This window comes from Biomphalaria glabrata, chromosome 2 (genome assembly GCF_947242115.1).
Source record: "Biomphalaria glabrata chromosome 2, xgBioGlab47.1, whole genome shotgun sequence".
Taxonomy (NCBI): Eukaryota; Metazoa; Mollusca; class Gastropoda; family Planorbidae; genus Biomphalaria; species Biomphalaria glabrata.
This window is the reverse complement of record NC_074712.1, coordinates 3,780,034-3,805,476: the sequence shown is the minus strand read 5'-3', so window position 1 is coordinate 3,805,476 and position 25,443 is coordinate 3,780,034. Positions and strand designations below refer to the sequence as shown.

General features: G+C 36.6%; 1 protein-coding gene across 5 annotated transcripts in view; it reads right to left on the bottom strand.

Moving 5' to 3' along the window:
• The window catches only part of LOC106057959 (caskin-2-like), a 258,135-nt gene that overhangs the window by 117,612 nt on the left and 115,080 nt on the right, over positions 1 to 25,443 (bottom strand). For 3 of the 5 annotated variants that reach the window (XM_056018782.1, XM_056018783.1, XM_056018784.1), the window contains exon 8: positions 23,096 to 23,204. In XM_056018782.1, coding sequence (XP_055874757.1) covers positions 23,096 to 23,204 — 109 coding nt within the window. Of the gene's footprint in view, positions 1 to 13,383; positions 14,735 to 23,095; positions 23,205 to 24,815; positions 25,331 to 25,443 lie in introns of those variants that run through there. The other 2 variants (XM_056018785.1, XM_056018787.1) reach the window with 2 other exon arrangements.

Below are 25,443 nucleotides of genomic sequence, written 5' to 3'. Positions count from 1 at the left end.
ATGACAGCGATTTTGCGTTTCTTTTCTTGATAAAAAAAAAAATTGCTTTGACCTCAGTTTAAAATACACTTAAATTTAGTTTTTATGTGATTTTAATTATTTTTTTTTTACAGTTTCTTTGTCTCTGACATATTTTCCTCACTCTAATAAAAACGCTCACGAGTTGAATAATACGCAGACATGATTGCCAGCTTAGTATAGTAGATGGCAAGACATGTGTGTCTTTTTGATAGTTTTTCTATATTTTTCTACATATAAACGAATTCATATTTATTAATACAAATATCGTTTGCAACTCACTAAATTTTATTTTTTCATAAAAGCCTTTAGAACTTTGAATACAGAAAAAGGTTTTCCCACTTTTAGAGACGACTGCACACAAAGAATAGAAAACTAGATGTCAAATAAAAACTCAGACGAAGAAAAAAAAAAAAAACAGAGTAGAAGAAAAACAAACGTGTCTAGCAGAAGTACTTCTTGATGATTCTGTTTAGCCTTAGGACAGTTTTGAGCTATCGCGCTGGAAACCTCGAGCTAGCCTCGAGAGTTTCAAGTTGGCTGAATTGATTCGTTAGAATCATGGTGTAGAAAAGGGCAAATAGAGGTCAAATAAAATCAAGAGAAAAAAAACGATGAGATGATTTACTTTTGATCTGTGAATTTAAACCTCAGAGAAATAATAACCATGACCGCAACAGACATGGAATGGAAATGCTGTAGATTAGGCACCAAGATAATCTGCTGACCACAGTCAGAAATGCTAACTCACGAGGTCTTCAGGGCTCGCAAAGACTTTTCTGCAGGGAACAGTACCAGGGAAAAAAAGAACAAGAGGCAGAGAGATGGGGAGATATTTATTTAACGGCCACTTTAAGTCTTCTAAAACTAACTATGCACATTTTGTTCACACACAAGCAATTTTGTTAAAGTCTAGACCTGCTTCGCTTACCAAACATTAGGCCTTGTTGTTATCATAAGCTATTTTATGTCATAATTATAATAATTATGATCATTCCATGGCACTACCAGGGTCGGGAATCCTTAAAGGATTCCAAAAATCATTGTAGCCTTCTGAACAGAGTTCAGTGAAGAATGTTTATGGGTGTAGCAGAGGGCGCTACAGTCTCAGCCTCTGACAGGCTTTAACAATCTTCTTACTTATGTTAAAGGCTTCTAAGGTATCTGCTACTGAAGTGTTTTCGGCTCTTCTTCTGATATTACGAGTATACTGTAGTTTTATTAACTTTCATCACTGCTTTAACTAAGAGTTTAGGTTTTCATTGTTTTCCAATTTCAGCTCCCCCCTCTCTCTATGTCATGCGATGTCGATGATAATAGCTGATTTATCAATAAAAAGTAGCTCTAGTGACTCTAGTCCTGTGTTTCCCAAGCTGTGTTCCGCGAAGCCTGAATAGGTGTTTCACGAACTACTGGAATAATTAACTAGTAGGCCACCACGTGATTTAACCTCTCTAAAAAAAAATAAGCAAAGTGTTCCGCTAAATACTCAAAATGTGCGAAGTGTTCCGTTATAAAAAAAAACTTTGGGAAACATTGCTTTAGTCGATTGAAATCAACTGGCTTGTAATTAAAAATAGGTCTAAGCTAAGTAGAGTTAAAGGTTGATTGCCACAAGAGCCTCCAGTGATAAAGGTTTGTAGTAATAGAGCGACGAACGTACAATCTCATTTGTCTGGTCTTTACGTGCAATGACTGAGATAATTAAGTCTTCACTGATTGTGGTTTTATGTAAGGTGGAGAAGAAGTAGAATAATTATTGGTAGCTTTTAAATATTTTATTTATGTATCTAGCAAGGAACACTATGCAGAGTTTTAAAAAAAGAAAAAGATAATTAGAAAATTCTTACCCCCCCCCCCTCCAATATACGCGAAGGAAATGCACATGACGGCCATATATCTCAATAATGAAGGATGTGTTTCCTCAAACAAAATATTTAATAATCAGTAGCTTTTAACTTTTTACTGATTCGTGTTTTGTTAGGAGCATTGAATTAATTGTGGAAAGTTTCAACTTGATTCAAGAATGGTAAGTGGCAGAAATGACGTGTACAAAAATGTGTCCCAGACAGACAGACGGAGTGAGTTGTTGTAAGCTTTGTAATTGGTCTTGCTCCTCCAGAAGTCTTTAAAGTTAAAATAAAGGATGTTCACCAGGAACTACGTTGTAGAAATGGTAATGAAAAAATGAATCCAACATTTTCCGTTAGAGAAAGTTGTGTGTGAATATGTTTGTGTGTGGCGGGAGTGTTATTACCTCAGCGCTCGCCAGTGGGGAAGCGAGTGCAATCGAGGCTGTGGTCATTCATCATAGCCAGGATACTTTTTTTTTGTGACCTAGCGCCGCACCAGTCATTGGAGGTATCTCGTGAGACGCCCAGTGACGTCAAAAACTCAATTAATTAACCCGAGTAACGTTCCGGTTTTTTATCGCTATAAAGTCAACGAGACTGGCGTCGAGTAAATCAAATCACTCATTTTTGGAAATTTAAGAGTAACACTACTAACACACACCCGCGCGCATTTACGGACTAACATATACACATAAAAGCATACTCCAGCATGTGTTTACCAGGATTGAAAGATAAACAAGCACACACACACACACATGGATAAGAAAATTGTGTACAGGAAGCTACGATATGATCAGAGCTTAAAAAACACAAAACACTAAAGAGAAGCAAAAGAAGTCTCTGCTAAAACAAGCTACTTGTAAATTCAAGTATTCATTGTCACTTTGAGCGAAGCTGTCAGGAGTGATAGTGATAATGATAAATTAGAAGATAAATGATAAATTAGAAGATAGATGATAAATTAGAAGATAGATGATAAATTAGAAGATAGATGATAAATTAGAAGATAGATGATAAATTAGAAGATAAATGATAAATTAGAAGATAAATGATAAATTAGAAGATAAATGATAAATTAGAAGATAGATGATAAATTAGAAGATAAATGATAAATTAGAAGATAAATGATAAATTAGAAGATAAATGATAAATTAGAAGATAAATGATAAATTAGAAGATAAATTAGAAAAAGAATACAAATACAACGTAAAAACACGGGATATTTTGAGTGTTAAAACAAAAACGAGTGTTCCAGATATAAATCATTTAGAAATGATTTGATTCAGAAAATGAGAGGTCGCGATTTTTTAGTTCTCCTTTAAGAATGCCATTATTTGAACACGATGTTATTATATTAATGGTAGCAAATAATGAGTACATCATTCATTAAAGATGAGCAATCGCGAGTGTCTGATGGAAGTAATTTAAATGTCTCTGTGTGAATGGGGAGGAGGGAAGGTCCTATTCAGGCCCAAGGACTGACCAGACTTGAACATAAACACGTCTACCTGGTGGCTGAGATCTTCATTGCCTTCTTCTCACATTGACTACCGCCTGGCCTCTCGCCTGTTTGGACAGAAGGCCACAAGATGGGGGCATATTAGAGAAAAGGTCAAAGGTAAGGGGGATGGTACTCACACACGCACACAACCAAATACTACAGTGGAGGAGACTACATTGTGCTAACTGAATAAAACCTCAATCTATTATATATTAAATATTTATAAATAGCAAATGCTATGAAATATAAAATGTAGTTACAACGCATTGTATTGGCTGGGTTCTAACTCAAGTGTCTATTCTGACGAAGGTATTGCGTATAGCAGTGAAGCCCAACCTTCTTCAGCCCGCGGGCCAAATAAATTCCCCACACTCTTGTCGCGGGCCACATCATTGCGAAAATGGAAAAGCAATAGAGCAGACGACATTTTTATTAGAAACCAGTTGTATCCAACATTAATTCTACAGCAATTAGTTGGATGTTTCAAACTTCAGGCTGCAATGCAAATACTCCATTAAAACAGATATACTTTATGTATTCTGTACAAAAAAAAATGTCAATTTTTCTATTTATTGTGTTCACTCAAAACCAAGTATTTGTTCAGCATTCCCATTTATTCAACACTCCAATGTTGACCAGCAAGCTACCAATCACATTGCTACCAAAAGAAGTCAACTAAAAATGGCAAGGACACGGTTTGGTTATTTTTTTAATCATATATTTTACATTCCCACTGATTGTATTGTGGAGAGAAGTTCTGAAGGGCCGGTTAGACCTGTATCGCGGGCCGGATGTGGCCCGCGGGCCGTATTTTGGGCATCACTGGCGTATAGCAAACTTGTTCTGGACGTGTGTCTAGTGACGCAATAAGAGCGTGTGGCCGAGGATTCATGGAATTTTATTTTTCCTTTCATGTTATACCATCTTAGTACTCTATGGCCCAATCTCTTTGAGGACCTGTTGGGGGGGGGGGGCGAGTATATTTGAGAGGTTTCTGTGTTTAAGAAATAAAACTCAGCTCAGTCGGGATTCGAAATCAAGCCTCTTGATAGACACGCAGTTAATGCTACTTAAACATACATCCCGATTAATTTATAACGAAACTTAATATGTTTTATATCGTGCCAGCCATATTGTGTCTCTGGCTGAGATCCATCGCCATAACTGAATCTACAAAGCAATTTAAACATGTTTGTCTCTAATGAGCTGCTATCAGCAAAATCACTCACATTAGCGTCGTCTTAATAGACTCAAGGTACATCTTGTGTAAATCCAACATGAATCTAAACAGTTAAATCTCAGCATGTAAAAGGGTCTAACATGCAGTAACTTGTGAATCATTGCTATTAATATGGAGACAATTACGTCTTTTCTATATTTCGTGATTGAGAGAGAAAAGAGAAATCGAGAGAGAGAGAGAAAGAGAGAGAGGGAGAAAGAGAGAGAAAGAGAGAGAGAGAAAGAGAGAGAGGGAAAGAGAGAAAAGAGAAAGCTATAGAGAAAGAGAGAGAGAAAGAGAGAGGGGGAAAGAGAGAAAAGAGAAAACTATAGAGAAAGAGAGAGAGAGAACGAGAGAGAGGGAAAGAGAGAAGAGATGAAAGAGAGAGAGAGAGAAAGAGAAAAAGAGAGAGAGAGAGAGAGAGAGAGGGAAAGAGAGAAAGAGAGTAAGAGAAAGAGAGAGAGAGAGGGAAAGAACACAGAAAGAGAGAAGAGAGAAAGAGAGGAAAGAGAAGAAAGAAAAAGAGAAGAGAGAAGGAGAGAGAGGGAAAGAGAGAAAGAGAAGAGAGAAAGAGAGAGAAAGAGAAGAAAGAAAAAGAGAAGAGAGAAGGAGAGAGAGGGAAAGAGAGAAAGAGAAGAGAGAAAGAGAGAAGAGAGAGCATTTTTTTGTTGGTCAATTGCCTCCAATTAGCTCATAAACTGGCCAATTCAAAATAGTAAACATTCAGTTGTGATGCCACCATCGCGAGTTGCTTCACCTACAGTTGACCCACGACCTGGACACACACACAACGTGATCGTTCTATTCTAGATGACAAATATTTAGAGTCATTGTGCAGGCTACCCTCGTCAATTAACAGTCACCAGAGAAACAGAGGAGCTACACATCGTCTGCTACGTAGATCGCAAGTTCTTACTTTAAGAAAAACATTCGTCAACATATAAAGCAATATATTGACAACCTCTAAAAAAAAACAAAAAACGTGTAGATTAATAAAAAAAACAACGAAAAGATTACATTGTTCCGTTGCTATAATACAAACTATTGTGCAAAATTTTTACGAACTATTATGCCCACACTTTTAGTGTCTCGCTCGTTTGAAAGGAGGTCACATATGATTCACTTCCGATGTGACATTGCATTGGTATGCACACACCATATCATAGTGACAAAGTCAATAGAGTCTTATCGTTCAGGGACAACACACGCACACACAAAGAAAGAAAACGTAACATACCATCATCACCCGGCAACACCGCAACCGCGCAGACATTTCCCGCCAAAATCTATGCCACTTCTTATCTCGCTGTTTTTAATCCTCGCTTTATGCTCTTGATTTACACACACTAAATGGCTGCTTAGAATGGAGACAAGAGAGAAAACCGCTTTTTTGAATCATTCACTTTTCTATTACTTGTAACGAAATGTTTCCTTACAGACTTGGCCCTGACTAGAATCTCGTGTGTAAGACATGTAACATTACATAATAGCATTTTTTTTTTCTTATCTTATTGAGCTGTAAGACTTATGTTGTATTCTTATTAGGAGCGAGGGTTAAAACTCGGCAAGACTGGATTGTGAAATAGATATGAAGTTCCAGTGTGCCAATGTAATGAATGCAAGTAAAGGATACACTGATCTCTTAAACAGAAGAGCACTTTAATTTGTCTGTATTTTCTACTAATGAAATGTCAATACTAATAAATGTCATATTTCTATAGAGACTAATAAAAATAAGCTTCAACTACACATTGTCCAGCTAGTTTGTAGTAAATAAAATCAACTACCACTATCAAATTTTGCGATGATGAAAAGCTCATCTTTTTTTTTTTTTGTGGCAGACTGTTAACGCGGGTGTAATGTCGCCAGCACAACGACCAACCACCTTTACTCGCCCAGGTTTGCCAGGTACCCATTAGAGTAAGTTAAACTCAGGAGCGTCCTTAAAATTTCAAAACCTTAGACCAGAATTTGAACTCGAGACTCCTTGGTTCGGAAGTCAAGCGTTTTTACAACCCCGACCCCATAGCTAGTTTGTACTGTAGTGTAGCAAACATTGCAGTTCTATCTCTGACCAAGTGAAATTCCTATGTCATAAGGAAACACCAGAACACAACGACGAAAAAACTTCAGAGGAATCGCGTAAAGGCGCACGTGTGGTGATAAAAAGAGTACATTAAATTCAAAAATTGAGAAGCGCTGAAATAACTAAAAAGTCCGAATATATAACCATAACTAGCGCCTGTTTTTTTTTTTTTGTGTGTGTGCCGTGACTTGAACACGTAATTAATAGTTGTTTTTAAAGATATTCAAGGCAGGATAATGCTTTTATGTAACCGTGATTATACAGATAAGGGCATCTAGTCACACGCTGACACCTCCACACGTAAATGTACTATCATCTTACTTCGCTTTAGAACTGAATATATGACCAAAACCGTCAGCCGTAAATATTTTTTTTTCCCTTACTCTTTCAACAAGATCAGCGGTGATGTAGAACTAGCAATCTCTCCACATTGAATGACACAATGAGTTTGGTGCCTGGAGATACTCTGTAAAGTTATAGTTTACTTTTTACTATTAACTCTTTCTCTCCGTTATTATTTAACACGTTCTGATGGAATCAACGTTGGTATCGTCAGTTAGGAGAGAGAGAGTTAACTTGCCAACTCTTGATGGCTTGCAGGTAGAAACTGGGTGAACGGGCATTTAGAAACCGGCTCTAAAGATGTTCCTAGCAATTTGATAGTTTATGTACATCTTTGTGGGAAAATACTAGCTAAATGACCACATAGGGGAAACTCTGGCTTGACCGTTCTCATTTTTCGTAATATGATCATCTTAAAGAGATACAAGACACCGATAGCAAAGACAAACAGACACAAACACTCTTTTGTTCCCCTGGCAATCCAATCATTAAATAAGAACAATCTGATATAAACTTTGTCACATGTAAATTATGAGTGAGTCTGGTGTGAATGTACACTTTGGTTTCTTATAGTTATAATGTTTTTTGTTTGGTGTAATGCACAAATTGTAAGACAAGTTTCCATACGAACAATAAAGATTATTATTATTATGTTAGAAATGAACGAGTAGTCATTCTCTGGCGCTGCCAGGGTCGAGTTTCTCTAAAGAGAAACAAGATTCATCGTAGTCCCTTTAACAGTTTCCACTGAGGAATTTTCTAGTGATGTGGCAGGTCTGCAGCAGTACCGCCCTCTGACAGGCAACGAAGATGTTCCTAGGAATATTAAGGGCCTTGAAGGTGTCTGTGAGGTCAGTTGTTATTATCCCCTCGGTTGATATAACAATGGGGTATATTGTTATTTTGGACAATTTCCATAGACGCTTAATCTCCAAGCCAAGGTTCCCATATTTTCTTTGTTTTTCTATCTCAGTTTTTCTTAAATTATGAGACAGTGGTACGGCGATATCGATAATGGTAGCGGTTTTTTCTTTTTTATCGATGAACAGCAGATCCGGGCGATTGACAACAAAACAAAACAAAACAAAACAACTTTACTTCTCATAGCTACTTTACAAAACAATACCTCATTTCAGCCTTTTTGAAGTTTTGTAGGATATTTTTGTTTAGTGTTAGAGATTTCCATGTCCAGTCTAAATAGGTATGATATATGTCTGTGGTTTAGAGTTGATTAAAAACAAATAGATACACGAACCTTTTGTGCACCATAATATGTAGCCCCAGTCCCTTGTAAACCCACTAGCTGGACTGTTAACTCTTTATCTCCGTAATTATTTTTCCACGTTCTGACATAATTGTTCATTATTCACATTTGTGTATTCTATCCAGTTATGATTAAACTTCAATAACGATTTTATTTGTATTCAGAAAACGTTACTGTTGGTTATAGAATTATATGAGAATGCATGCTCTTTTTATATAACACAAATTAATGTTTATAAGACCAAACATTAATTTAATTTAACGAGGGGAAATCAACGACGATATCGTTTATTAGGAGAGAAAGAGTTAATGGAAGAACTCCATTCCGCAAAGCTCGCCAGAAAGACTTCTTGCAATGATGAAGCATTAGAAGAAACAAACAGAATGAGCCATGATAGACCAACCATCAGCTTCCTATAGTAGGAACTGATTTTTATAAAATACAATTTTAATATTAACTGTTACCATTTTATATTATTTTGTAAAACTTTTCAACGATTCAACTATAATTTTAATAATATTGTTTTTGGTAATAACGTAATCACACATAACAAATGAACACATAACCATGTGTTAGGATACAAGAGATGATCCCTAAATCCTAGACCTTAATCTAGAGCACTTAGCCCAAACAGGTTTGTGGAGGTAACACGACACTTCAAAGTCAATAAATATTATGCAAAAAACCTCGAGGCTCTATGGCGAGGGCTGTATGTTACGTGTTCAACTATCTCGTGATTGATGGGAGCATCGGCGCGTCACTGGTTTGACTCAATGAAGTTTCATTCAAGCAAAGTGAGCCTTAACTCTTTCTCGCCGTAATTATTTACCACATTCTGGTGGAATCAACGTTGGTATCGTCAGTTAGGAGAGAAAGAGTTAAAGTAAAGTGGCTAGAGCTGCGAGACAGACTCAGAGAGCTACTAGTTCAATTCCCCTAAAAGATATCTCGCTAATCTCTCTTTTACCTTTCATTCTGTTTATACATATATATGAGAGTAACGGGACAGTTGTATAAGAAAATACTTTTTTTTTCCCCGCAAGCCCCATGCAGCAAGAACTATGGTAACAACACGGACCGTCATTCAAGATGTGACAGCTAAGAATTCTAATTTACATTTCTCATAACCTTGAATTCTAATTTACATTTCTCATAACCTTGAACTTTGTAACCGTGTCAGAGACTCGAAAAATGTTAACTATTACGTTTGACGCACTGCAAATATCATCGTTAGAAAAGAAACTGTATCTGTAACTAATATTTTCTGTAAGAGATAAGATACAACCCCTTGTTTTAAGTCCCAAAGTTGTACGCCACTGAGAACCACTGTAGCAGCGTGACGTTTTCGACTAAGTTAACAAGGTGAAGGGTGTCTAGTTCGGTGTCACACCGTGACAGTGTTGATGTGCGATGCTTTGAAGCAATAAAGACACGAGCGAATTCATCACAGTTCGAGGATAATGAGGTGTGCACTGGCCGAGTCACATCACATGCACACTTGCATATTTTATCTGTATCTAACTAAAGAAAAATAAATTTTACAATTAAAAAAAAAATATATAAAGGAATACAATGACCCAGTTTGATATGAACACTTGCACTGCAAGGTGCAAACTTTGTTCAACATAACTTTTAAAGAGCAGGCCTAGTGGGGTTCGCTCGTTGTGACGCCATGGTATTGACAAGGGTCAAGGCTAGCACACCAATGGTCAAAGTTCTAAACAGGTTTTAAAAAATAAAATAAAAAATCTTTCTGGATGCTCACCTCCCGGATCAATATTTTTTTTTTTGGCTCCGAATTTTACACACATTTTAAATAGTTCTTTCTAAAAAAAAAAAAAAAAAGGCAAAAAGTAAACGAGGTTTCTAACAGACTTTTTACCTTAATTCCTGGCTACGCCACTGTTTTGTACGATTACTAAAAATGACCGAATGTAGTAATGACTTCAACGTTAGTCATTCAATGTTTTTTAGACAATATTTGTTAAAACCACAAGTAGTTTATAATTCCTTTAAAAAAAACAACACCCCCTCAGCGCCAATGTCTAGATCCGCCCTTGGTTATGATTCGCGCCAAGGTGGTAAATGAGGTACACTCTTTTATGCCGTCTTTATTTATTTATTTTTTTTTTTTTCAAAGAAGAGCACAAACATGCCAAGTTAATCTCTTGCTAACTGTAGTCGCCCTCATTGTCTCCTCGTGGTGTATTGACGGCGAGACTTTCCAGCACATCACACTATTTGTAGATATAATTTTTTTTTTAATCTTCCAAGATAAGGTTGTAGATCTAGACCAGTGAGATTTATACCGTGAGATACGGCTCCATTTTGTCAAGACCTCATTTAATTCTCCTGACTTTCTTTAAGTTGCTAGGTAACCAGTAAGGTCGTTATAATAGCGGGGTATCAGTTCAGAGGGAAACGAAGCTATTAATTTTTTAGGGGGGGGGTAGGTGGTAGGTGAGAGGCAGTAATATATCATATTCTAAATATTTTTTAAAATAATAACTTAAAAAATAAATAAATAAATAAAAAGACGTCATTCTTACAAATGGGGTGCGGTGGCTGAGTGGTTAAGCGCTTTGCTTCAGCACATGTGGTCCTGGGTTCGAACCTCGGCGAAGGCAGGATTTTAATTTCGGAATTTGTCAGGGCGCCCCTGAGTCTATCCAACTCTAATGGGTACCTGACTTTTGTTTTGGGGAAAGTAAAAGCGGTTGGTCGTTGTGCTGGCCACATTTCACCCTGCTTGTTAACCGTTGACCTTAACATCATCTGCCCCATAGATCGCAAGGTCTGAAAGGGAAACTTTACTTACATTCTTACAAACACGTGTTCTCAGACACGGCAATACTGTCAAACATAATTCAACAATACAAATAAGAACAATGCCACTAAACACTGTACACCAAATCTCATAGCTAATACAATTGATAGTGAATTGTTTCAAATACAGTCACGAGATTAATACAGTATTAAGAAAGCACCAGTTTATAAGTACAAACAGGATCAGACTTCAGAAAAACGCATGTCTATGAGATGATTGACGTCACGTGTACTCTCGTGTCTAACTTTAGAACTGCGAAGTGTCACAGAAAGAGGCCATTTTATTGCGATCGTCTATAACATCTCGACGTTTATAGAGACACTTTGTCATGAATTCATGTTTCAGTGTGAACTTATGACGTCGCTGCAATCAGTTTATTACATTACGATTCAGTGTTGCCAACTTAGAAATGTCAATGTTTTTTTTTTTTTAAATCCGAGGTGCTGAGAACTCGATGAGCTTTTCGGTTAAAGATTTCAATCTACTAACTCAAATCTAATTTTTTGTGGCTTAAATAAGTTATATCAAATATCTATTAAGACTTTGAATTAAAAAAAAAAAGCACACAGTTAATGGCAACTATTTAGAGTCCACTTACAAAGTGATTAATTGTTACTCAAATAACTGACGCGAATGGTGTGTAACTTTGAAAGAAATTTACATTTAACTTAAGATTGCAAAATTTAGAATAATGAGAAGAAATTATTTAATGATTAAATCAATAACAACAAATGTATACAAACAATTAAACAACGCAATGCCTTCTTTAGTAAATTTGCAAAGAGAAAAAAGGGTCCTTGACTACTGACTAATTCGCATTTTTTTGTTATATTTATTTTTTGTTTTAATGAAATAAAATGGGTGGGAAACATTGGACATGCTAGATGTTCTTTCGTGTCAATTGTGTTCAATACTGATCCGTCATTTTTTAAAGTCTGAACATTTAGAGCTGCATGTAAAACAGAAATACTCCGAATAAATTTACAATAATGATACAATAAATCATATTTATTACTATTTACATGGCTGGCAAGTTTAAAATGTTTTAGTCAATTCTTAGTCAAATTTAAGAAAAAACAAGGTTACAAAGACAGTTTATGTAGAAACACAAACTCAAAATCCCCCCCCCCCCCCCAAGTGGTCCACCCAAGCAGGTAAAAAGGCAGGTTTCAATATTTTCAGAAAGAACATCAGAATGAAATTCTATCAAAGAAAAATGACAGAGAAGAATGGAGAAAGAAGGTTGAGAGATCTTGTGTGGTGCCCCAGCGGTCTAGCAGACTAAAGGATAGGTGAAAGTGAATGTGAAGTTGGATGTGAACCTGGCCTAACTGTTGTTTTATAATGAGTATATAAATGATCTAATTGTTTTTTAAGGGTCAATCTCATATTAAAGTATTTAAGAAAAAAAAATTCCGTAAAAAAAAAATAATTCCTTTAGTTAATTATTCTAGGGCTGCATCTGCACATTACAGTTCACGCGGTAATATGAAAAGCTACTTATTAATTGTTGTTTTAAATTATGTTTAACATATATGCATACTAAATAGATTTTTTCTCTTAAAAAAAAAAAGAAACATTTTTTGTGTGTAAATGTGTAGTTAGTATGACAAAACTTAACTTAGCAATACAAAAAATCTAAAACCATTTGCATAAATGTGTTATAAAATATGGTAGATGAGTATCTCCCCAACTAAAGAGACTTCAATGTTTGTTACTATTAATAGTGAATAGTTGTAAAAGAAGTGTATTTTTATGAAATAACTGCTTGCATAAGGGATTTTAAAAATTAGATTTTTCGCTTTCAGAAAAGAAAAAAGTAGCTGTTGCATCAGAACTTTGAATGTTCTAAAATTTTATGATGTCGGATTTTCACTATCTTTCCTAGTTTCTGAGATCTAAACGGGACGGACGGACAGACAGACAGGCCACACAAAACTAACAGCGTCTTTTCCCCTTTCGCGGGTCGCTAAAAATAAACTTTTTTTCTAACGAAGATATGTTTATAATAGCCAACTCGTTGAGCCGCCTGTTTATAATGTATACAACACAAGCATTCAGTAGCCACCTCTGAATCTTACTTGCATTAACCACCCGCCCTTAAGCCCCAAACGTTTTGACCGACATAGCTGGATAGCACACACGGGGTGAGGTGTATTCATAGAACATACATTCTTACAGGTATTCAGACCATCAGAAATTTTTTTTTCTTAAGATTTTTTTTCTAAAGTCTCACATCTTCAACTACAATGAGTACATAAGACTTATCTTACCTGGGGAGGATGGCCTTTTGAGTAGACACAGCATGACCAATGGTCAGCTACAGCCAACGGTATAATCCATGGAATAAAACACTAACACCAAAGAACTGAAGAGAAGTCCCACGACGTAACCGCTTTGTATGAGCGTCACTGTTTTATCAAGAGCTATTTTAAAAAAAACTGAATCAGTAAAACCGTATGGACATACAATGTGAGAACCTCAGAAAATTTTAATTAATTAATTAGATCTTCGTTGAATATATCCTTTGCAATTTCACAATAGAAGAAGAAAAAAAATGTTACGCGTATCAGAATGTTTTTAATACGTTTTCCGTATCAAATACTGAGCCTTGGGCAACACACACAAACAGATCGTTGATGGTATAAGAACTAGTCCAAACTATTATCATTTAAATACCATATCCTAAAGTCGTTGTGTCGTGAGGTCGAAACTTTATCGTCACACAAATGCTATGTCGTAAAGTCGACACTCTACAATCACCTACACGTTATGTCGTGATGTTGAAACTTTATCATCACACAAATGCTATGTTCTAAAGTCGACACTCTACGATGACATAGATGTTATGTCTTTAAATCAAAATTCTCTTGTCACATCAAGTCGAAACTCTGCTATCACAAGTTATGTCCAAAAGTTTAAACTTTCCTATCAGAAATTATGTTCAAAAGTCGAAACTCTGATATCACAAGTTATGTTCAAAAGTCGAAACTCTGCTATCACAAGTTATATCTAAAAGTCGAAACTCTGCTATCACAAGTTATGTCTAAAAGTCGAAACTCTGCTATCAGAAATTATGTTCAAAAGTCGAAACTCTGCCATCACAAGTTATATCTGGCTATCACAAGTTATATCTAAAAGTCGAAACTTTGCTATCACAAATTATGTCCAAAAGTCGAAACTCTGCTATCACAAGTTATATCTGGCTATCACAAGTTATGTCTAAAAGTCGAAACTCTGATATCACAAGTTATATCTAAAAGTCGAAACTTTGCTATCAGAAATTATGTTCAAAGGTCGAAACTCTACTATCACAAATTATGTCTAAAAGTCGAAACTTTGCTATCACAAGTTATATCTAAAAGTCGAAACTCTGCTATCACAAGTTATATATAAAAGTCGAAACTTTGCTATCAGAAATTATGTCCAAAAGTCGAAACTCTGCTATCACAAGTTATGTCTAAAAGTCGAAACTTTGCTATCAGAAATTATGTTCAAAGGTCGAAACTCTGCTATCACAAGTTATATCTAAAAGTCGAAACTTTGCTATCAGAAATTATGTCAAAAGTCGAAACTCTACTATCACAAATTATGTCTAAAAGTCGAAACTTTGCTATCAGAAATTATGTTCAAAGGTCGAAACTCTACTATCACAAATTATGTCTAAAAGTCGAAACTTTGCTATCAGAAATTATATCTAAAAGTCGAAACTCTGCTATCACAAGTTATATCTAAAAGTCGAAACTCTGCTATCACAAGTTATATATAAAAGTTGAAACTCTGCTATCACAAGTTATATCTAAAAGTCGAAACTCTGCTATCACAAGTTATATATAAAAGTCGAAACTTTGCTATCAGAAATTATGTCCAAAAGTCGAAACTCTACTATCACGTAATGATGATACACTTAGGTCAAACCCAAATAAACGACTACATCACTGACTCAATGAAATGATAGACTTTGAAGGTAAGTACTGACTGTATTATCTACCTGCCAGGTACTGAATATCACACTTCTTCGGGGGGCACAGGTGTACGTGGAAGTCTCTTGTAGAAATGTACATTTCCCCAATTTAAAAATCTTACCTCATTGACATCTGATCCCCCAGGGCATGACACACTCACGGCCATAGACACACACATACCTATGTTTAATTTAAACGCATGCACGAGGCGAGACACAGTATTCCCGAACTGCGCTAGCATTCAACTAAAAAAAAAATATAAAGTGAATATATATGATCCATTTTTTTTTTAAATGGCTTTCACAGCGGCCAGGGAAGAGGTAGATCTATACAAACAAAGCGAGAGAGAGAGAGAGAGAGAGAGAGGTGGGCAAAGACATTTTTGTCAGATATGATAGGTGAACACTCTGAGACATATACAGTGAGAATTTTCCCCCCTCGCTTTCTTCTCCCCCAGTCTACAGAGTTGACCTTTAGTCTTAACCTCGTTGACACGAGACTCCTGTAGTCAGTCAAACGTTTTAAAAGTTTTGAAACACTCGCACAGTCTTACACAACGAGGCGTGTACGAGCGTTTGTTTTCTCTATGGCTAATTACGTACAAAATACCAGGCCTCAAAATTCACAAGAAACACAAGAACTACTTATAAATATATTTAATGTATGGGGGGGGGGGACCTAGGCCATTGTGTTTACAGGTTGGGGCATAGAAAACGAAAATGACCAAATTAAAAACTTAATTTAGAGACTCAATTGAGACCACCCCTCCTCCCCTCCGGTTATAAGTATGTTATACATGTTCAGGTTCCAGGTACTGCCTCTGCTGCAGTATTACTAGTACATTGTCAAAAGCGGGAGTTGACCTTTTTTTTTTTTTTCAAATTTAAGTTTCACTTCCAGATCTTCCACTCGTGCCAGTTTGTTGTTCTCACCGTGAGGCTCAGATGAGAACTATTTCTAGACACGAGGGAGCAGGATGTGAGGGCATAGATTTCCAGTCAGACGTTTGATAAACACAATCTTGTGTAATACACCGGGAGGGGGGGGGGGCTAGAGTTAAATGAAAACAAAAAAATTACGAGGGGTCTAGATAAATGGAAGGAGGTAAAAAAAAAGAGTGGTCAAGAAAAAAAAAAGATACAAGAGTGGTCAACAAAAGAAGAGAAAGAATTTGAAGAGTGGTAAAAAAATTAAAGGGATAAGGTAAAAGAGTGGTCAAGAAAAAAAAAAAGAAAGGATGCAAAAGAGTGGTCAAGAAAAGGTGAAGGTGGTAATCAGTCACAAACACCATGGTACGTGCATAGTGCGTTTTTTTTTTCTCACGGATTAAACACACCATTTTTAGCAACTATACTAAGTAAAACGTCAATAAGAAAGTCCCGGGGGAGGGGGGGAGAAAGGGGCGACAGAGACAGTGAGTTTTTCTCTGTAACTGTTATCGACGCCAGGGGAAAAAAAGTGAAAGCGTGTACTAATAATAGACAGTTGAGAACGTGGAAAGATTAAGTCGGATTAACAAGAGACTAATGCATTCCTAGAAAGTGAAGTCAGAGTGTTCTAGATACAGTCAGGAAAGGGATACAACAGACCAGGCGTGACATAACTGTCAGCTGACATGGTTGCTGTTTATCGCCCCCCATTGTGACTCATGGAGCAATGGAGAGAAGTTCGGTGCTGGCTAAAAGACTCGTTTCGGTCTCGCCATGGATAGGAACAAACCTTTTCACTCGAGACATTGGCATGGAATGGAATATGAAGATTTAGACAACAGAGAAATAAACCATACGTAGTTACAGTTCAGCATCTAGTCGCTTAGGTCATCTACAGCAATGGTTCTCAAATTTGTATCCACGAAGGAGCTCTTGAATAGACATTACAATTAAGTACGCCTTTTTTTTTTCAAATTCAGAAATATGCACAAACGAAAAAAATTTTTTTCTTCTCAGGGCTTGATTCGAAGTGCCATAATTGTAGTGTCCGAGTCGGACGTTAGTTTTTAACGGATTTGAGAACCACTCTTACAACTGTCTATTCCAATAGTCTTGTCTTGCTGAAAGGAACATAATTCAATTCGTGCAATAACAAAACCACGATGTTAACATTGTGGTCAGCGGAGGACAAAGTAGGTCACGAGGTCTAAGACAAACATAAATGGAATGTGTTAGCTTCGTATAAATCGGAGGCCAGACTTGAGACATAAAGAGAAGAATGGTGGCCATGTATTGGGGAATGGTAGCCATTTATTCGAGAATGGTGGCCATGAATTGTGGTCATGATTTGTAGATTGTCAAGGACGCTAAATTGACTGCACTGTTGTCAACTACATAAAAACATTCACCAATCGTAAACAAACAATATAGAGCCACCTGCTTCCCTTTCTCTTCTATACAACGAATGGCATAATTTGAATCAACAATGGATATCACGTGACAGTATTTTACGTTCTTTTATCAATGGTTATCACGTGACCGTTCGTTTTGGTGGATACGGTCCAACGAATAAAATAATTTGAATCAACAATGGATATCACCTGACAGTATTTTACGTTCATTTATCAATGGTTATCACGTGACCGTTCGTTTTGGTGGATACGGTCCAACGAATAAAATAATTTGAATCAACAATGGATATCACCTGACAGTATTTTACGTTCATTTATCAATGGTTATCACGTGACTGTTCGTTTTGGTGGATGAGGTCCAAATATAATTGTAAATATTTAAAAAAAAAAAAAAAAAAAAAGTAAACGGGGTTTCTTTTGCACACCGGATACACCAAATGTTAGCTATTTATAGTTTTTTTCCCGCCATGTATGAAAATCTACATTTGAAGAATGATGGCGAGGAGTGGCGGCCATGTAATGGATGCCTGTCTGTCTTGTAGTTAACGGTTGATGCCTGTCAGATTATGACAAATTACTCATCCAACGTATGAGATTCTTGTTCGGGTGTATTCCAGTGTAGTCAACTAACAACACAGACGGACAACATCAGTTTGACACGTAGAGAGATGAGTCCGAAACACTGATGAACAATTAAGATACTATTTAATCCATGAAAAGGCCACAGTCTAAGTCTCTGTCAAATAAAACACGTCTTTACCCTATAGAATCCTGTCGCTAAATGATTTTCTGTCTCTAAGAAGCCTCCAACCCAGCTAATCCCAAGCGTCACTAATCACGTTCAAAATGCGTCTACAATGGTGCGTCTCTACCTAACTAAAATATAAACTAAGTGTCTGACAAAACGTACTTTCGCTTTCTTATTTCTATCTTCATATCAAATACCTACACACACGCACGCACATACACACTAACAGACACACACTCACAGATATACACACAAGTAAGTACTCTGCTTCTGCTACCTTTTCCTTATTTTCTACCCCGCCCCTCGGGACCCCCCTTTCTACTCCCCCCCCCCCCCCATCCAAAGCAGCTAATTTTAACAGCACATCTTTTGATATTACCAACGACCAACTATTCAAAGGTGAATATTACAACGTGAAATTTACTCACGAGGTGAAGTAACAATTCTGGCAGTATGAGGAGAATAATGGACCGGGGGGGGGGGGGCGGTGAATCACGCAAAGAAAACTCTGCACGTGTTTTTCGTTGCACGTGGACTTTGATAAAACTGTCTTAAAACGCATTACGTGAGTGTGTGTGTGTGTGCCTGCGCGCGCAGGTGTGCACTGACATATAAAACATTACTACGGAGGACGCGATCACCGGAAGTGTAATGTAAGACCTTTGAGAATGAAAGTAAGTTTAAACTTTTAAGCAGACGACATCAAGAAACTTTTTTTTTTTAAAGAGCGGGAAAAATCAAAGGGGCATGCTGGGGGGAAAAAATAGTTGATATAAAAAAAATATCCATAATAAACGATATACTAAATATATTCAGCTTGTTGGCATAAACACATGTAGTCTACATACATTTGTGTTCCATATGCACTTATTTTATTCTAATCATTGCTAATTTGCACTGTAAGCATTGACTTCGCAGTCATTTTTCTGGGGCCCAAATCATGCCTAAAAAGATTCTAGCTACCTGTCAGAGGGCGGCACTGCTAGGGACCCTCTAAATCAGTGGTGCCCAACCTTATACGGCCTGCGGGCCATTTTAATTTCCAACACTCGTGTCGCGGGCCACATTAACGAAAGATAAAAAAAAAAAGAAATAAAGACTAAAACATATAAATAGTTTTATCACAATCCCATGTATGCTGTAGATCTACTTACACCTATAGGTCAAAATGTAGGCCTAACAATGGTTTCAGGCGTCTTGTAACTGAAAGTTTTTCCACTAAATTAAGTTCTTGTAAACGTTGTGATGATACCCAGCAATTGTTTTCGGAAATGTGCAAAGTTTATGAGGACAACAAGGCGTAGAAATGTATTATCTGTATTGCTCGAAATTTCTCAAGCAGGGAAGTCTGGCTTTGTAAGTCAATCAGTTCCAGTTGGTGTCACTCCACAGCGGCAATAGAAATGATTTCGAAATCTGCGTCTCTGTCATTTAGTTTTGAATTTGGATTCTCACTAACATCTTTCACTCATTTTGCAATTTTCTTGGCAGAAAAGCTGAAAGCTACAACTGTTGTTTTTTTCTGGACGATTGTATTCCATCTCTGTCAGCAATCACTTTTGTATGCTTCATTTCTCTTCTTAAAATGTGAGTAACTCTGTAGCCTCTATAACAGCCGACTCATTTCTTGACATCTTGGTAAATACTTTCGCCAATCGCTAAACTCTACTCAACGTTTGACGTAACTTTCTTATCTTTTATTTTCGGCTCACGACAACAACGCCTCAATATTTTTGCAATGGTTTGTTTTAGAATGCATTTTATGTTATGTTACTTAAAAAAACTTACTGTACAGATCAAACAAGATCTGTCCACTTTTCCTGAAAGATTCAACTTCCAATTTTGTTTCTTCGACCATCCCATTTCAATAACGAGCAAATGTTACATGGAACGGCACCAATCATGTTGGTGTCAGAAGAACACGAATCCAAATAATGCAGAAAAGATGCGCTGTGTTATACTCATGAGATGTCAAGGACACGGCTAGCTCAAGACAGCCGCGGAACTATCCAAGACTCTAAAACAACTGTTAATTCTTGTTGGAGAAAAAACAAAAACTTGTGTTCTTATGAAAAAATAATTAACGTGACTACTACAAGACGAACAATTAAAACGAAATCCATCAAAGAAAAAGTGAATCCTAACATAGAAAATTAATTTTTAACCATTTAAATTTTTTTTTTATATTTCCTATCTTTTGTGCCGATGTCTTGGCGGGCCGGTCTGAACTACGTCGCGGGCCGGATCTGGCCCGCGGGCCGTAGTTTGGGCATCACTGCTCTAAATCATCAGATAATTCTTTATTGGACACTACAATGAATTGTGTTTTTCCTTTAACATAGCTTGATCTTGGTAATGCCAAAGAATGACAACTGCATTGGTTTCAATAAAAAAAAAACATGCAAAAGAAACAAGATTATCAAGGGAAAGGAGTCCACACTTACAACTATATTATCTCTCAATAATTTAGACGTTATTTCCCTTATTCCATATTAAACGAAATAATTAATTACCAATAATTAATTTGTCTAACTGGCTAATTTTTAAATTGATTCATGTTTTGTTTGATTGTTTGAAATTTCAACTTGATCCTAGAATGGGGGAATGGGTATGGAAGAAATCATGTGAACTAGTGTATAATGGGACCAAACCATACATATTTAGCCATATCCGTGAATACTGAAGGATTTATTTCCCTTGTCGATATTAAACTAAACAATTAATTACCTGTAGTTAATTGATTTTTAAAAAAATTGATTCATGTCTTGCCAATGCCAATGAAATTTTGTATAAAGTTTCAACTTTGACCCGAGAATGGGTGTGGGAGAAGTAACGTGTAAAAACTTTTAACCAGACAGACAGACAGACAAGGCGAGTCAACATAACCTTAGTATAAAATATATCAATAATTACATTTCAAGTGCATGCTGAAAAGTTAATTATTTAAGTTTCTGGTTCGCTGATGAGTAATTGGAGCTTTTTTTTTTTAAACTTCAAGATACATCAATAGAACTTTACGAAAGCTTCAAGACAATGCATGTAGTGATTTATAAGAAATAAAGGTGTATTTAAATGTGTTTGTGTGCGATGGTGTGAATCAAGCGTACGTTTGCTGTGACGGCGTAAGTCAACTCTACGCCTCATCTACGCCATTCACCGGACTAAAACTCTAGCGCCCACATTCCCCAGCACACATATGCACACACTCATAAACCTGTCCTCGCCACATCCTCGTCTCTCTCAGTAAACAGTTTACTATTTGATAAAGAAACAAAATCTGTTTATTTACGGAATCAAACCAAAATGGTGAGTAGGGTCTACTCGCAGCTAAACAACCAGTCACGAATATTGAGGTGGAAAAGGGGTGGATGGTTAGTACTCACTTTGAGATAAGAATATTAAGTCACAGGTAATACCCCTCCCCCTTCCCAATCTCCATCACCCCGTCCCCCCCTCCTCGAATGTATTGACTGAGTCACACATCACTTTTCTAAATTAGGTTGCTTCTTTTTATCTACAGAATAACTAAAATTGGTCGTACAATAATTTTAGCTTTACGATGACACATAACTTACAAAGACCAAAAAGATGTCAGACAATGATTATTCACTAATTGAGAATACTTAAACTAAAAGAACAAAATTACAAAAAGGAGTTTGTGTTTCACACAAACTCAAAGGTGGCCCCCAATGGCCACCCAAGGATCCGCGTTTATCAGACAGACAGTGACCGAAAAAACAAAACAAAAAAACAACTCTTCACTAGTTTTAAAGCATATGATAGCGAGTCCTCCTTTTATTGTTATAACACCAAGACTAACGGAAAAAGTATGCGGACAAAGAGCATTATTTGTTGCAAATGACAAAGAATTATGAAATATTTAATACACGTCTCTATTCTATGATAAAATTTCTTTTAACAATTTTAATATCTACTGGTCTGTTAAGAGTTACAATAAGTATTTATATACTATAGTGATAGGGTTATTTGTAGATTGTATTGATAAGAGTTCCAGTATTTATATACTGTATTGATAGAGTTAACCGTATTTTAAAAACTGTATTGATAGAGTTAACCGTATTTTAAAAACTGTATTGATAGGTTTCAAATATTTGTAAATAAAAAAAGAGTAAAAGTATTTGCAGACTGTAGTGAGTATGACTTTGCAAAAGCTAAATAAAAACTTAAGTCTCTGAAAGATGCACAAAATATAATCTGGAGAGAGAGAGAGAGACAGACAGAGAGACAGAGAGAGAAAGAGAGACATAGACAGAGAAAGAGACAGAGAGAGAGAGAGACAGAGACAGAGAAAGAAACAGAGAGAGAGAGAGAGAGAGACAGAGAGAGAGACAGAGACAGAGAGACAGACAGACAGAGAGACAGATAAAGAGAAACAGAGACAGAGAGACAGACAGACGGAGAGAGAGACGGAGAGAGAGAGAGAGAGAGACAGAGAGAGAGACAGACAGAGAGAGAGACAAAGAGAGACAGAGACAGACAGACAGACAGACAGAGAGAGAGAGAGATGGAGAGAGAGAGAGAGACAGAGAGACAGAGAGAGAGACAGACAGAGAGAGAGAGACAGAGAGAGAGACAAAGAGAGACAGAGACAGAGAGACAGACAGACAGAGAGAGAGAGAGAGACGGAGAGAGAGAGACAGACAGACAGACAGAGAGACAAAGAGAGACAGAGAGACAGACAGACAGAGAGAGAGAGAGAGACGGAGAGAGACAGAGACAGAGACAGAAAAAAAAGGAGGGGGAAGATTTTTTTTATTTTTAGCAATTTCATTGTTTACACTAAATGTGTGGTCTTATTGTTTCATCTGAAAGTGTGAATGTGTTTGGAACAGTGTGTGCGTGAAGGTGGGTGGGCTGTCTACGTGAGAAACAATGGAGTCTGGTGTGCAATTGTGTTTCAGCAAACTGACCTTTCAGGATGTGTTTTAATTCCTTGCCAGCGTGACCACTGGTAAACTTGGTGACTATATCCAGAGCGGTCTGGTCATAAGAGTCCGGCTTATTCACGTCTACTCCACACTGAAACATGCAAACATGGAATTGCATTAATTTTTTTTTTTTTGTCAACCGATTTAGTTTCTTATAAAACGAAAGCGTGATGTCACTTCCTGTTGTTGACGCAACATGAAACTTTTGTTTCTAGAACTAGGACACGAGAGATGGTTAAGAGATTAAAGGTTAGAAGATTGATCCTGATACCCTTTGAACTTGTGTCGCGTGGAGAGTGCGAGAGGAAATGACGTCACGCCACCCCACCCTCAACTGCTACTTAGAGGGTATATAAGAAGCGTCGGAATAAAATTAACAAACATGAAGACCTGGAAACGTAATGTCAGCAAGTCCAAGCTAACCAGCGTCTCTCAAACTGGGGGATTTTTTTTAATGGCTGTTAATTAATTCTGTTTATTAATAGGGGAGGAAAAAGGGGGGGGGGGTAACACATTTGGAAAAGGAAGAAAAAAAAAGGTTATGTGGGAGTCAAATGAGACGCTAGAAATGAGAAACAAATAATGATTTGAGAGAATGTCACTTAAACAGACGGGCACATACTAGTTTCAAAATAATGTAGATAAATTTAAAAAAATAATAATTAAGTAAAACTACAACCAGCATACACAGCAATTATAATAGAACAAAGTAAAACTAACTTCAACACGCTTTTATTTGTGTTTTGTTTCTTTTTTGTATTATTTGTTTTAATGAAAAAAAACACACGGACAGACACAAACTTCACGCAAAAACGAAAACACAAGATCAAAAATGGCAATAAACTCACAGTGATAGTAAAAACTGAGTAAAATTGTGTACATCTTTTTGAAACTATGAATAGGAAAAATGTAACACCTAAAACGAAGGAGACACCTGTAAATGAGTCAATGTCAGGTAGGTAAGGTAAAATAGGGAATTCTGACATTTAATTTTTGTTTTGGCTTTGTTCTCTGCCCCCTACACACAATCCAAAGTAAATGAATCTGAGTCTTATAAAACAATCCATTTAAAATAATAGAACTGAGGTAAATATTGCTTGCTTTTTTTTTTTTTAAGCTTTAGCAGTTTTTATTTGATTTAATGACACACCAAAGTGTGTCATCGGGAGGCCCAACTGACTTATGTTGAGAACCTCTCCGAGGTCAGGGAAGTTCCGCCCCCCCCCCCTTTTCAAACAGCAGAACCCACGAAGAAGACCTCTGAACAACAAAAGTTCCTTCCTTTAACGTGTCCGACCCATAGTGCACTGCGAGTCATTCATACGTGCACCCTACATTTAATTATGTATTTAGGTTACAGTCATAAAATAATCCTCGACAATGTAAGGATATTCTTTTTTAAAAATATCACATGACAGTATCTGTTCTCCTTGCTTTCGATAATGAATGAGATAGGCCTTATGAGCTAAATAACAAGGTTTTAAAAAGGCCGGCAGCTGCAGTGAATATTTCTGCATATAATAAATAAATGACTGGCTATATCTTTCTAACTTAATAATGATACGCTTGGAGTTCGATCACGTTATCCTACTATTATCGTTATTTCAAAACAACAATCAATAACATCAATGTCACTCGCCGTGGGCGACTGTCTTTTAACTGTCAAAAAGTGTCCTACTAAAGAAAGAGAACAAAATCTTACGAGAGCAGCTCGAGGGTAAATTTTTCCGTGAGTGTGACTGGATTTCTGTTGACATAATGGTGATGTAATCCGGAATGACATCTTAAATACTGGTACACAAACACAAGAAATACTACACACAACTGCGAGCTACTATGGCATTATGCCATCATGTTAATTTTGATTAAAACGTCGTTCACTGTTTAAAAAATGTAAAAATTATTTATTTTTTCTCTTAACAAGCACACATTTAAATTAGCAGAGATTATTGTGTCTAGTTGCTTCTAAGTTTGACATAATTACTCCTGTATATTATCCATAAATTATATATGTTTATCAATAACTCCACACGTTTTCAATAATATATGTATCCTGTTGGTCTAAGAATATACAATTTATGGCAACTTTAACAACACTATGTTTCCAGGAAAGGTTATGATGACACCGGTGTAGTGAAGAAAGTAAAACCCTAGAACTCATGAAAGCAGCACTTTATACTGACGAGTCGTCTCACCTCCACACACACACACACCTACTACTAAAAGATGAGGGCAAGACGAGGGGATTGAGGGCTTTTTTTTTTTAATCAATACGCGGGACACTACTCGCTCGTCTATTTTTTTTAAACTTCATGTCTATCAAGGCTCGC